The 13,744-nt window shown below is 44.5% G+C and overlaps 2 protein-coding genes and 1 long non-coding RNA gene across 10 annotated transcripts in view; 1 reads left to right on the forward strand and 2 right to left on the reverse strand.

The window, feature by feature from the left end:
• The window catches only part of LOC123765420 (proteasome adapter and scaffold protein ECM29), a 35,613-nt gene extending 32,456 nt beyond the window's left edge, over positions 1-3,157 (reverse strand). For 2 of the 3 annotated variants that reach the window (XM_069334001.1, XM_045753962.2), the window contains exons 1-2: positions 2,923-3,154; positions 114-244 (exon numbers count right to left, since the gene is read on the reverse strand). In XM_069334001.1, the coding sequence (XP_069190102.1) occupies positions 114-133 (20 nt within the window). In that variant the 5' untranslated portion in view covers positions 134-244; positions 2,923-3,154. Of the gene's footprint in view, positions 1-113; positions 245-2,922 lie in introns of all 3 variants that reach the window. The other variant, XM_069334002.1, reaches the window with a different exon arrangement.
• A 204-nt stretch (positions 3,158-3,361) lies between these two features.
• The window catches only part of LOC123765423 (zinc metalloproteinase nas-13), a 16,765-nt gene continuing 6,382 nt past the window's right edge, over positions 3,362-13,744 (forward strand). For 3 of the 6 annotated variants that reach the window (XM_069334003.1, XM_069334005.1, XM_069334006.1), the window contains exons 1-10: positions 6,731-7,359; positions 7,457-7,916; positions 8,213-8,276; positions 8,527-8,639; positions 8,960-9,059; positions 10,167-10,284; positions 10,529-10,773; positions 10,872-10,978; positions 11,925-12,018; positions 13,741-13,744. The exon at positions 13,741-13,744 is cut by the window's right edge and continues 107 nt beyond it. In XM_069334003.1, coding sequence (XP_069190104.1) covers positions 7,464-7,916; positions 8,213-8,276; positions 8,527-8,639; positions 8,960-9,059; positions 10,167-10,284; positions 10,529-10,773; positions 10,872-10,978; positions 11,925-12,018; positions 13,741-13,744 — 1,298 coding nt within the window. In that variant the 5' untranslated portion in view covers positions 6,731-7,359; positions 7,457-7,463. Of the gene's footprint in view, positions 3,766-6,730; positions 7,360-7,456; positions 7,917-8,212; positions 8,277-8,526; positions 8,640-8,959; positions 9,060-10,166; positions 10,285-10,528; positions 10,774-10,871; positions 10,979-11,924; positions 12,019-13,740 lie in introns of those variants that run through there. The other 3 variants (XM_069334004.1, XM_069334007.1, XM_069334008.1) reach the window with 3 other exon arrangements.
• LOC138370085 (uncharacterized) lies at positions 5,161-8,571 on the reverse strand. The gene is made up of 2 exons (XR_011230039.1): positions 8,465-8,571; positions 5,161-6,737 (listed from the first exon to the last, which is right to left on the reverse strand). It is a non-coding gene; the product is annotated as an uncharacterized lncRNA (long non-coding RNA).

Below are 13,744 nucleotides of genomic sequence, written 5' to 3' on the forward strand. Positions count from 1 at the left end.
TCAAAAAATACAATACTGCACAGTATTCATCTTTTGGTTTATGAATATGTAATTGCTTACTTAACTGAGCAACATCAGTACTAATGACTAATACAGTACGCTGTGCTATGTACCTTCTTTCGAACAGGTTCATGTGGAGATGCTAATTTCAAAATCACAGGAGCTAGGAATTTCAGCAACTCTTCCTGCAAAACATCATCTGTTGCTGCCGAGCCAATCCGAAGAAACACACGCTCTACCAACACTGATGGAAGAAATGGTGCTTTAATCTACTATATAATAGAATGTCAGATACTGTACATTCATAGCTAAAGAATGCATTTGAAAAAACTTTGGATATGTTTACAGTATGCAGCATATTAACACTGCACACAAGACAAATTTCATGACAAAGTAAGTAAGTTAGCCTAGACAAGAGTTGGGTCCTGCCTGCCAAACTGTGTCTTTAGACATGCAAGGTGGGGGCCACCTAATGCCATTAGCAAGGTTGGCCTGGCAAGCAATTGAAGTTGGCGAGTTCTTACGTGTGCTGCCAAGTTAGGGGTTCAGATAGCATCTTAAGTCTCTCTGAATGTACCCCTGTTGGGTCTTCTAGGTAGGACTGAGTGAATCATTAGCCCCCATCAATATTTCTACAACATATGAAAATATCCCTATGGCACAAATGGCAGAATGGTATCCTGCATAACTAATAATTAGTTTTGTTGGAGACAGGAAGCCTGTGTATATATATACTATACCTTAGGCTTGTAACAAGGTGCCACCAAAGTCAAAATGTTGACCTCAATGTGCCCAACATTTCTGTCCCACCTGGCAATCAAACCCAGGATTCCCAACTTATTTATTTATTAATTTTATTTATTTATATATATATACAAGAAGGTACATTGGGATTGTGAGGATACAGAGCATAGTAATTACAATCTTGTAAAGCTACTAGTACACGCAGCGTTTCGGGCAGAACTATGTTAAGTACAAGGCCAATTGCACTATAATCAATGGTTGGAACAGTCGGTTCACAACCAAAAAGATCCCCAGTTTAGTTCCTGTACAGAAAGGAGAAGTTTGGTCATTTATCTTAAACTATGTCTCTTCACCTAGCAGTAAATAAATCCTGAGAGCTTGGCGATTGTTGTGGGTTGCATACTAGGGAAGTCAGCAGTCGGCCTAGCGGAACCTCAATATGCCTGTCCTCAACAATGGGAAACCTGTACACACGAGGTAACGTCAAGAGTTTGGATGTACCTACTAGAAACAGTATACACTAAGGTAAACTTAAATGTTTGGTGTTCTTGATGCAGTACACCCGAAGTAAACTTAAATAATAAATAAATAAATAAATAAATGTTTATTTAGGTAAGGTACATACATACAAGAAATTTTTACAAAGATTGGTTGACTTATAGGTAGAGCTAGTACATACAATGCCTAAAGCCACTATTACGCAAAGCGTTTCGGGCATGAAAAACTTAAATGACAAGCTTAATACTAATTAAGCATAAAGAGTAGAATGAAAACAAGAAATGAAAACAAGAAATGAAAACATAGCTGAAAAAGCAGCACAAATACAATTTTGTCGACAAACAGCGCTCTTTAAAAAAAAACAGACATTGGTTGACAATAGAAGGGTAAGGTAGGTTACAGGGAATTTATTGGGTATAGCTTCGTTTTTATCTTAAACTGGTTGAGAGAGGTACAGTCTTTAACATGGTTGGGAAGGTCATTCCACATTCTGGGCCCCTTGATTTGTAGAGCATTTCTAGTTTGATTAAGTCGTACTCTAGGAATATCAAAACTGTATTTATTTCTGGTGTAGTGCTCATGGGTTCTGTTAAAACCTTCTATGAAGCTTTTGAGATCAGGATTGGCATTATAGTTTAGCGTTTTATACATGTATAATACACATGAGAGAATGTGCAGTGACTTAATGTCTAACATATTCAGAGATTTGAGTAGGGGTACCGAGTGATGTCTGGGGCCAGAGTTGGATATTGTCCTAATAGCAGCTTTGTGTCGAGTAATTAGAGGACGTAAGTGATTTTGGGTAGTAAAGCCCCAAGCACAAATACCATAGTTGAGATATGGATAGATAAGGGAGTAATAGAGAGTCACCAGGGCAGGGCGTGGTACATAATATCTGATCTTAGAAAGAATGCCCACAATTTTTGAAACTTTTTTTGATATATTTAGAATGTGTCCCTGGAAATTCAGCTTGTGGTCAATGAGAATGCCAAGGAATTTGCCATCTAATTTGTTACAAATTTGGGTATTGTTTATTTTGAGATTTATTTGATTAGAGGATTTATTGCCAAACAGAATATAGAAAGTTTTGTCAATGTTAAGGGTGAGTTTGTTGGCAGTTAGCCAAAGATGGACTTTATTTAGCTCAGTATTTACTGTGGCATTTAGAGCAAGGGGGTCAGGACTGGAGTAAATGAAGGTTGTGTCGTCAGCAAATAGAATTGGTTTGAGGTGTTGGGAGGCATTTGGAAGGTCATTAATGTAGATGAGAAAGAGGAGAGGGCCAAGTATGCTGCCCTGAGGAACACCAATGTTGATGGGTAGGGTGGGAGAAATTGTATTATTCACAGAAACATATTGGAGCCTGTCAGTAAGGTAGGATTTGAGGTATTGCAGGGAGTGTCCTCTGACTCCATAATGATGTAATTTAAGAAGAAGGTTTTGGTGGTTGACAGTGTCAAAAGCTTTACGCAGGTCCACAAATAACCCACCAGGGAACTCATTTTTATCAAGAGCTGTATGAATCGAGTTAAGCATACTAAGACCCATTCTACGTTAGACAGTACACCAAAGGTAAACTCACAGAGCTCGTGGTGTCCCCTGCTAGTTAGTACATTAAATGTAAACCCCACAGAGCTCAGGTGTACCCCGCTAGACACAGTACATCAAATGTAAACTCACAGAGCTCGTCGTGGAGGTTATGAAGTACCGGAGTCGTCATGGTGTAAACAGGCTAGTGGTTTACAGGCGAGTAGATTTACCCTTGCATCTCAGGGGTGCCCTGGTATCCTAGTGCAGCAGGGGGAGGGAGGTGTAGGTGTACAAGAATGTGTACAGGAGCCACCTGGGATGTGCACTGTCATCAGCTGAGCGCCACAGCGTTCATGGCGGCGTGAAATAAACAGCTGTACTGAGCGTTCCTTGCTGCCTCAACTCTCTCTCTCTTTCTCTCTCTTATCTCCATTATTCTACACAATAATACGGCTTTATTGCAATTTTTTATTCTGATTTTAAATCAAGATTAAATAATATAATAAACAGCTGTACTGAGCGTTCCTTGCTGCCTCAACTCTCTCTCTCTCTTATCCTCTTTATTCTACACAATAATACGGCTTTATTGTAATTTTTTTATTCTGATCTTAAATCAAGATTAAATAATATTAGTTGAGTTGTGGTCGTTGTTCTTGTTGTTACTGCTGCTGCTGTGGTTTGCTGTTGCTGCCGCTGTACCTGCTGCTTCTGTATCTGCTGCGGCTGCTGTACCTGCTGCTGCTGCTGTATCTGCTGCTGCCGCTGTACCTGGTGCTGCTGCTGCCGCTGTACCTGGCGCTGCTGCTATCCTTGCTGCTGCTGGCCACTGGTGCTTCCATGCCTACTGTTGCTACTTTTTCTGTACCTGATGCTGCTGCAGCTGCTGTATCTACTACTGCTGTTGCTACTTCGTCTGTAGCTGCTACTTCTGTAACTGCTGCTGCTGCTGCTTGTTAATATCAACAAATATGGGCAGACATGATGCTTATAACGGTAAACGTGTTACAGTGGTAGATTATTTGCAGTGGTAGATTATTTGCATACAGTGGTAGACTATTTGCATACAATGGTAGACTATTTGCATACAAGGGTTGGACGGTAGAGCGACGGTCTTGCTTCATGCAGGTCGGCGTTCAATCCCCGACCGTCCATGTGGTTGGGCACCATTCCTTTCCCCCGCCCCATCCCAAATCCTTATCCTGACACCTGCCAAGTGCTATATAGTCGTAATGGCTTGGCGTTTTTCCCTGAGTTTCCTTCGCTTCCCTCTCCCATTCTGCCAATTAACTCTGGTGTTCCCCAGGGTATTATATAATAATGATAATAACAATTCATTGTGTCAGGGGACAGGCAGCCAGTTTATATATACAGTACATGATAGGCTTATATGGTCGAATTACTGACCTTTCCCAAAAGGTGGGTTGGACATGTTTATGAGTGGGATTGGGTGGTTATAGATAGGAGCTGCCTCGTATGGGCCAATAGGCCTTCTGCAGTTACCTTGTTCTATGTTATGTTATCTTATGTTATGTTAAAATCCAACCCAACAACAAGCTGACTTTAACTTCTGGGTACCTATTTACTGCTTGGTGGACAGTGGCATGAGGTGATAGAAGACGCGCCCAACTATTTCTGCCCCGCCCAGGATTCGAACTCGGAATTCTCGATTGTGATTCGAGAACGAACCCAGTTGTACTAACTGACCCTCACTGTATTACAGGGACCCAGCCGGGATATACAGTACTTGGTCCACTCATCTTTCTCAATTATATCAATGAAGTATTAACACTTACAAACAACAACAGAACTACAAGAAGTAAAGCAAAGACGAAGATGAAAAAGATGGCAAAGCAGACCAACACCACAAGCATATAGAACCTAGACCACTGATGGCCCTCTTCGGCGTTCCTAGGTGGACGATGTGAGGGCGGGCTTGCCTGGCCTCCTGCCGACGGTGCATAAACCTCGAACTTGAGTCCAGCAGCTGGGTTAAGCCCTGGCACTCTATGATTACAACGCTTCCTCTCCACACTTCTCTTCAGCTCTTCCCACTTACCCGTTCGCTACTTTTCTTGTATTTCATGTATGTTATATACAGTGGTAGACACGTTACATACAGTGCAGACACGCTACAGAGTAGAGACGTTATATATAGTGGTAGATATGTTATATACAGTGTAGATAAGATATATTTAGTGGTAAACACGTAATATACAAATTTCCGTAATGCCTAAGCCCTGTTGAATTTTAAAATCCAGATGGAAAAAATCATCAGGACAAATGGTGGGACCTTTCACAAGCCGCAGGCTTCCTGTCCTCGTCATGGCTACTAGAATGTTAATGGCCCTCAGCTAAATTCCAGTAAATAGTGGTTATAAAGACTAGTAATTAATATAATTTGCTTTATTACTGTTTTTACTTAAGAGAGATGAAATAAGCAGCTATATATGTAAGTAGCTATTTTTGTCAATAAGTATTTTGTCAGTACTGTAGATTTGTTGTAAGTAGCTATTTTTGTCAATAAGTATTTTGTAAGTAAAGTAGTTATTTGTAAGTAGCTATTTTTGTCAGTACTGTAGTTATTTTTTTAAAGTGGTTATTTTTGTCAATAAGTATTTTGTCAGTACAGGGCACTGTAGTTATTTTGTAAGTAGCTATTTTTGTCAATAAGTATTTTATCAGTACTGTAATTTTTTTTAAAGTAGCTATTTTTGTCAATAAGTATTTTGTTAGTACTGTAGTTATTTTTTATAGTAGTTATTTTTGTCAATAAGTATATTGTCAGTACTGTAGTTTTTTTGCAAGTAGCTATTTTTGCCAATAAGTATTTTGTCAGTACTGTAGTTATTTTTTAAAGTAGTTATTCATATTGTTTTGTGGGAGTTGTATTAATAGATCTGTATTGTGTGTATACATAGTTGCCTAGAGGTCAGTGTTTTATAGAGCCTATAGTTTATGTTACCCTTCAGGTAACCTTCAGATAACATTAACATTACTAACAAGCACAACACCCTCCGTCAACTAGGCCCCGTGCTGGGGAGTGACGAGGCAAAATATACGGGTCCTGGTAATTTACTCAAAGTACCACAAAGTAGCACAAGGTTATTACATTCAAAGTTACCACATACACAGTTACCACAAAGTTAACACAAAATACTTTACAAAACACAACCATTGTGGGGACTTTGTGGCCAAAATATTGTCTGTTGTGCCCAACAGTCAATATTAGACAGAGACAATATTGTCACACTGTGGCAGTGTTGGTGTGACAGGGTTGGTGTGGCAGGGTTGGTGTGGCAGGGTTGGTGTGGCAGTATTGGTGTGGCAGTATTAGTGTGGCAGGGTTGGTGTGGCAGGGTTGGTGTGGCAGTATTGGTGTGGCAGTATTAGTGTGGCAGGGTTGGTGTGGCAGGGTTGGTGTGGCAGTGTTGGTGTGGCAGGGTTGGTGTCATTAACTGTGCATGATATATGCACAATTAATACCTCTATTTATTTATATATAATTTAGTAAAGGTATAGCGTAGGAGAAGGCTTAATCTCTTTATGATCTGATTAAGACTAAGATCATCAAGTCTTAGCATTGCCATGGAAAATAATTTCTTAGTTAAACTCCGGTACCTTAGAAAATATAAACCTTACTTATGCATAATAGTGAAAAAATCAAGTTATGGACCTATCCATAATTTTTGAAAATACAGACGTAGCCTACCATAAACTTAGAAAATGAAGACTGTTTATAGTCTAAGCAAACCAAATATTATTCTAATCCATGGTCTAGGAAAACTATGATTCAGTTTATGGTCGTGTCATTTATAGTGTAAACAAGTCACAGCTTAAGCAAGCTCTTTGGTAATGAAATCACAGCCCAGCACAGTTGAAATTGAATCGTGCTCTGGCCATGATGATCCCGCAGGAAAATTGCGTAAATGTTCAGTCTTTGGAGAACTAGCAGCAGTACCGCCATTCTGTTGGAAAAGTAAACAATTTGAATGTAGAAGAGTAAGATGAGCACGGGGAAAATAGCCATTCAAGTTAATACAGGCATAGAGCTGGAGGGTCGAGATTTACTGAGTCTTAGTGGCAAAAACCAAATCAAAACCTTCATTCATAAATCATTGTTCATTTATAATTGGGAAAGTGGGAATCATAAATTAAAGCTAATCAGTTTAGAGCTCGTAACTTGAATAGGCCGTTAAGAAACGGCATTTAGACAAATCCTTTAGTTTGAGTTACAAATACTTTAGACAAGTCGATTACTGAATTGTTTTGAAATAAACCTGCCAAGCATGGGGACAATAGGCCTTCTGAAGTCTTCTCTTATGTGCGTGTGTAGTGTGGTGGTAAGGCGTGGATTATATGGTGTTTGTTGGTGATAGTAGGAGGGTACCTTAATGTGGTGTCGGGGAGGAGGGTACTATAAGCTGGTGGTACAGTGTAGCAACAATTATCATGCTGGCACCCTCGTCCGTATAAATACAGGGGGTCGGCCTCTGTCCCCCGCCACACCCGGCCACAATAGTGTGACGCGCCCCACCCGTCACTCTCATACCTCACCACACCCTCCTCCATACTTGTGTCTTCTGTTCGGTAAGACGGGTGTTGGTGTGACAGTGTTGGTGTGACAGTGTTGGAGATACTGTGGGTTCCGTAATAATGTCACTCTTGGTCTCTGGTCCACCAACAGTATTACTATGTGGGCGGCAGTGTGGGCGCTGTCGTGCTGTGGCGTGTCTGTGGGCGTGGCCCAGGTGGCCATGATGGATAGCAGGGTCCACGACAGGTCGTCTGACCCCAACATGGTCCACGGCAGGTCGTCTGACCCCAACATGATCCACGGCAGGTCGTCTGACTCCAACATGGTCCACGGCAGGTCGTCTGACTCCAACATGATCCACGGCAGGTCGTCTGACCCCAACATGATCCACGGCAGGTCGTCTGACCCCAACATGATCCACGGCAGGTCGTCTGACTCCATCATGATCCACGGCAGGTCGTCTGACCCCAACATGGTCCACGGCAGGTCGTCTGACTCCAACATGATCCACGGCAGGTCGTCTGACCCCAACGTACAGCATGGTGATAGTGGACAGATCCACCTGGACCCCAATGGGCTTTCAGACCTGCCGCTGGGGTCCCCAGACACAGTCAGTAATAGCTTGTATTGTACTGTGTGTGTGTGTGTGTGTGTGTGTGTGTGTGTGTGTGTGTGTGTGTGTGTGTGTGTGTGTGTGTGTGTGTGTGTGTGAACTTTCTTATCCTTCTCTTCACACTTTCAAGTCAATTAATGACCATAGATAGTGGTGTATAGTGACCACAGAACTGTGGGATATAATGGGGCCTAAGAAGGGCACGATCAAGTTGAAGAATAGTGTTAGACGTGTAACTGGTCACGCTTGAGGACATGATTGCAAGTGCTATTTGTCTTATGTCTGCTACACAGATGGAGACGGACAGGCCTGGCGCACCTCTCAGCCCGGCAGACTTCGAGACCAGCGCCGGCATGAGTAAGTGTCACACTCACTTCATAATCAACATTTGTAAGTAACACTTTTGGTTGGGTTCTCTCGTAAGTGCTCTGTTTGTGCTTACAAGGCCTTGCAAGTTGGCTAAACAAGTAGTGTAAGTGTTACAAATAAAGTTGCACAAAGTTTCAAGTGTTTAGGATGGCTACAGCATGTGTGTGTGTTATTACCAGCGGGAGAGGACTGGCAGGAGGTCATGGTTGGGACTAACCAGTCACTCTCTCTGGCACAGTTCACGACACCGTCGACACCAGCAGCCAGGCCGACCCCATCGAACTGGCGGGACTCTTCCAGGGCGATATAATGCTCCACGACCGTGACGCCCTCCTCGACCTGCCGCCTGGGGTGAGTCCTGGAGGCGGGGGGAGTCCTGGAGGGGTGATTAATAAGGTAACATCAAGGCTGCCAACACTAACATACCTGGATCATACCTGGGGAGTGTTTCGGGAGTTCTTCTTCTCGAGCCCGGTCTGGGGCCAGGCTCAACACGGTGCAACCATTTGGGGTCGACCCGGCGGTGCCCGGGTCGACCCCATCTAGTTATATATATAATAATAACATAACAATGATTTAAGAATAACACTTTCCAGAGACACTCTTCCCCCCCCCCACACACACATCTGTCAACAATGACACACCTGTAGAGAGCACCACTCTTGCTGCAGGTGTCGAGGGAGACGAGCAGGGGGGGTCGCAGCGCCCTCATAGACGTCCACAGACGCTGGCCCAACGGCATCATTCCCTACGTCATCTCCCAGACCTACGGTGAGGCTCCCAACCTCTCTTACAAAGTTACCAATGTAACTACCAGGTGATAGTTATTACGTCACTTCATCTCAAGCCAGCCCCGTCAACCTCATTTATTTTATGACATTATTTGTATCCATTACGAATAAGCTAAAATGTAATGTTAAGTAACTATCAAGTAAGGAAGAGAATACTCGAGGAGCCAGCTGTGTGCTGAAGCCGTCAAGTGGCCGGATGTCTTGCTTGCTAAGTTAAGCATCCGACTTTTCATGGACAGTGGAGAGTTAAACTCCATTCCCAAGACATCAGCCGTGTCACTCAATACTATACTTGTCCCAGTTGCAATATCATTGTCTTGTTATCATTATTGCCTGTGTTCTACCGCTAATGTGACTTGCCATTACTTTCCCCAGGTAGACATTGCTGCAAATAGGTGATTAATCACTCTCATAGTAGCTGGCATTTCTTTTTTCCATATGTAAAGGTTAAAATACAATCATCAGCATAGGTCTGAGCGTGAGGGATGAGGTGCAGTAGACCGCTGAGGTAAACATTCCACAACAAAGGACCAAGCTCACTTCCCTGCGGTACACTGGTCCCAACTGAGTGGTTTTAAGATGCTGCCCCATTGACGACTACTCGTAGGGATCTAAGTAGTCCCTCACTAGCAGTAAAATTGCAACAACACAACTTGGTATGGACTCATCCAGTGCCTGAGGCCACTTAGTGGAGAGGTTTAACAAGAGGTCGGCAGCAGAACAACCTTTCCTAAAACCAAATTGATGACCATATAGTAACCTATGGTGGTAAACAAACTATATCATTTGCTGAGAGATTAATGTCTCCAAAGTTTTTGCGCTGGAACTAAATCTGCCTTTTTCCAAACGGAAGGACAAAGTCCTTGAGCCAGAATGTTGATGTGAGAGGCGAAGTGAAGATGACACACAGCGGTGTGTCGCCTTGGGCTCTCCTCATCCACCCCCGCTGCCTTACTAATGACCAGTGATTTAAGTAGATGGCAGAGTTCACCCTGTAGATAACTACTTCAGACCCCCTCCCCTGATGCCCCATCCCCCCATAAGGTGCCATCATCCCCCATAACATGCCATGATCTCCCCGTGACAGATGAGACGGAGCGAGGCACCATCGCCAAGGCCATGAGTGAGTTCCATGACCAGTCCTGCATCCGCTTCGTCCCTCGAACCATCGAGAAGGACTACATCCACATCCTCAAGGGTGACGGGTGAGTGTCATCCACCCCCTCAAGGGTGTCAGCCACACGGCCGTCAGTATTAAGTACATCCATCCTCTCAGTCATGTCATCCATGATCATCATGTTTACAAAAATCGTATATTTTAAGCTAATTTGCTTGAGTTCAATAAGCACCTGTATTATGCCTGCCGCAGGTGTTGCTGGACAGTAACACCTGCATTATGTCTGCCGCAGGTGTTGCTGGACAGTAACACGTGTATTATGCCTGCCGCAGGTGTTCGAGCTCTGTTGGTCGGGTGGCGGGGGCCCAGCAGGTGTCGCTGGGGCCCGGGTGCCTGTACGTGGGCATTGTGATGCACGAGCTGATGCACGCGGCGGGGTTCTGGCACGAGCAGTCGCGCTACGACCGGGACAACCACATCACCATCAACAAGCTCAACGTGCAGGAGGGCATGTGGCACAACTTCGAGAAGTACACCTGGGACAAGATCCAGAGCCTCGGGATACCTTATGACCTGGGTGAGTGTCCAGTAATGAGTGTGGCACTATATGGCCCTTCCCTACCATCCCCCGTCCACACACTGTATCCCTCACTCTGCCTCATATGCCCCTCACAGAGTCGGTGATGCACTACGGTCCGTATGCCTTTGCCAAAGAGGGCAAGCCAACCATAATTCCCAGAGAGACAGGAAAGGAGATTGGTCAGAGGAGAGGCTTCTCCAAGGTGAGTTCTCTCTTGCGTGGTTCTTGAGTGATTCTCCAAGGTGAGTCCTCTCTTGCGTGGTTCTTGAGTGATTCTCCAAGGTGAGTCCTCTCTTAAATAGCTCTCAGGTGCTTCTACAAGAGCCTGTATCCACCAACCACAGGACCGCCTGAGTCTGTACCCATCAACAACAAGAGCCCGTGGGTGCTGTGGCTCTCAAGACAGGACACATCTAACTCAGAACTCAGAACTCAGGACAAATCTAACAGGAATGGTATCGGCACCCAGTGATCCCAGGCGACAGGACCGTCCTGTGAAGTCTGGATAGTCGAGACTTACTTACTGAAGACTCGAGGCCCTTCAGATCTACGGCAGAGGCACCCTGTTCTCAAGCCCAGTAGAACTACGTCTTCCAGTGACCCCACGGCGCCCACCACGCCTACAGAACCCACCACAAGCCCTCTAATAAAAGCCGAATCCGGCACTTCTCGGCCAGTCCCGCCTGGACACCGTCTTTCCGCCTATGATCTAACTGAAAAATGTAAAAATCTTTAAACTTCCTAGTTGAAGGACCCGGCCAAGTCTCCCTAGCGACAAGGGGACGATCTCAATCATCAATCTCAGCTGTTCAAGAGAAATGCCTGACGGCGGTGTCGAAGCCCGATATAAAAATAGTGACACGCTTTCCAGCGACCTGCAGGTGTTACAGGTGTGGCAGGTGTGAAGTGAGGTATTGATGATGACGGCTGAAGGTGGGTTGTGGTCTCATACCAGCAAGGTTTAAGAATGTCACAATAGTGAAATTATGTGACATGTGTTCGTATCTTGTAATATTATTGTTATTTAACACTGTTTATATGTGTAACATTATTGTGATGATGTGTAACATTATTCCACATGTGTAGCTTTATGTAACATAACTTTACAACGTGTTTGTGACGGCGGCGTGGTGACCCGGGGGACACAGTGGGACGTGGCCAAGCTGCAGAAGCTCTACAACTGTGCCAACACCTCCACCTACTTCGTCAGCACCTCCGCTCCACTGGTGGCCGCCGCTACAGGTGATAACCTCTCTCTCTCTCTCTCTCTCTCTCTCTCTCTCTCTCTCTCTCTCTCTCTCTCTCTCTCTCTCTCTCTCTCTCTCTCTCTCTCTCTCTCTCTCTCTCTCTCTCTCTCTCTCTCTCTCTCTCTCTCTCTCTCTCTCTCTCTCTCTCTCTCTCTCTCTCTCTCTCTCTCTCTCTCTCTCTCTCTCTCTCTCTCTCTCTCTCTCTCTCTCTCTCTCTCTCTCTCTCTCTCTCTCTCTCTCTCTCTCTCTCTCTCTCTCTCTCTCTCTCTCTCTCTCTCTCTCTCTCTCTCTCTCTCTCTCTCTCTCTCTCTCTCTCTCTCTCTCTCTCTCTCTCTCTCTCTCTCTCTCTCTCTCTCTCTCTCTCTCTCTCTCTCTCTCTCTCTCTCTCTCTCTCTCTCTCTCTCTCTCTTCTCTCTCTCTCTCTCTCTCTCTCTCTCTCTCTCTCTCTCTCTCTCTCTCTCTCTCTCTCTCTCTCTCTCTCCTCTCTCTCTCCTCTCTCTCTCCTCTCTCTCTCTCTCTCTCTCTCTCTCTCTCTCTCTCTCTCTCTCTCTCTCTCTCTCTCTCTCTCTCTCTCTCTCTCTCTCTCTCTCTCTCTCTCTCTCTCTCTCTCTCTCTCTCTCTCTCTCTCTCTCTCTCTCTCTCTCTCTCTCTCTCTCTCTCTCTCTTAGTTCAACCTCTTATGGCAGTTAACAATCTCCTAGACGTTAAACCAGGTCAACACTTTAAACCTTTCAACCATGTCAGCCCCCTCGTGAATGATCAGCCTCCGCTACATTATAACACACACACACAGACACACACACACACAAGTGTGTGTGTGTGGTGTGGAGAAAAAAAGTAGTTAGTAGTAGGTGAGTATACACACACACAAATGTAAAGTTATGGAAATGGGATAAGGTGATAGGAGACCAAAGGGACAGTACACAATGAAGGGGGAACTGCCTACCTGTGACGATTCGAGAAAGAGACCACGTAAGAGATGTGGATGTAACACCTAATCTAACTCCTGAGGCACGTATAAATAAGATAACGACATCAGCGTACTCTACACTGGCAAAAGTTAGAACATCATTCAGAAACCTAAGTGAGGAGGCTTTTAGGGCATTTTGCACTGCCTACATGAGACCAGTCTTAGAGTATGCCGCGCCATAGTATGTATGGCGCGGCATACATGCATACTACCAGAGTGGTAGACGGTTGGAACAAATTAAGAGAGAAGGTAGTGGACAAAACCATCAGTAGTTTCAAAATGTCATATGACAAAGAGTACTGGGAAGACGGGACACCACGAGCGTAGCTCTTCTCTTGAAACTATACTTAGGTAATTACACTTAGGTAACTACACTTTATTACATTATACAACATGGTCAATACACAACATGGCCTCAGAGGAACACTTATTTTTACTTATTACTTCGCTTATGACATGAAAGTATGCTGGTACCCAGTTCTGCATGAAGGATTACAGAGTATAACAAAAGCTGGCTGTGAGTTCATCTAAAACCGCAATCTCACAGGACAGTTAGTCATGCACAGACTCGTGAGAGAGTAGACGTGAGTCTAGTCTGCACCTAGTTCACCCTGGCTCACCCAGGCTCACCCTGGCTGGAACACAAGAACATCTTCCAGTGTTGGTGAGTGTCAGCAGTAGTGACACACCTCACATCTCCTACCATTGTGTGTGACGTGTGAGTACTGAGCGTCCGTGTGTCCACAGAGGA

This window comes from Procambarus clarkii, chromosome 30, assembly GCF_040958095.1.
Source record: "Procambarus clarkii isolate CNS0578487 chromosome 30, FALCON_Pclarkii_2.0, whole genome shotgun sequence".
Classification (NCBI taxonomy): Eukaryota; Metazoa; Arthropoda; class Malacostraca; order Decapoda; family Cambaridae; genus Procambarus; species Procambarus clarkii.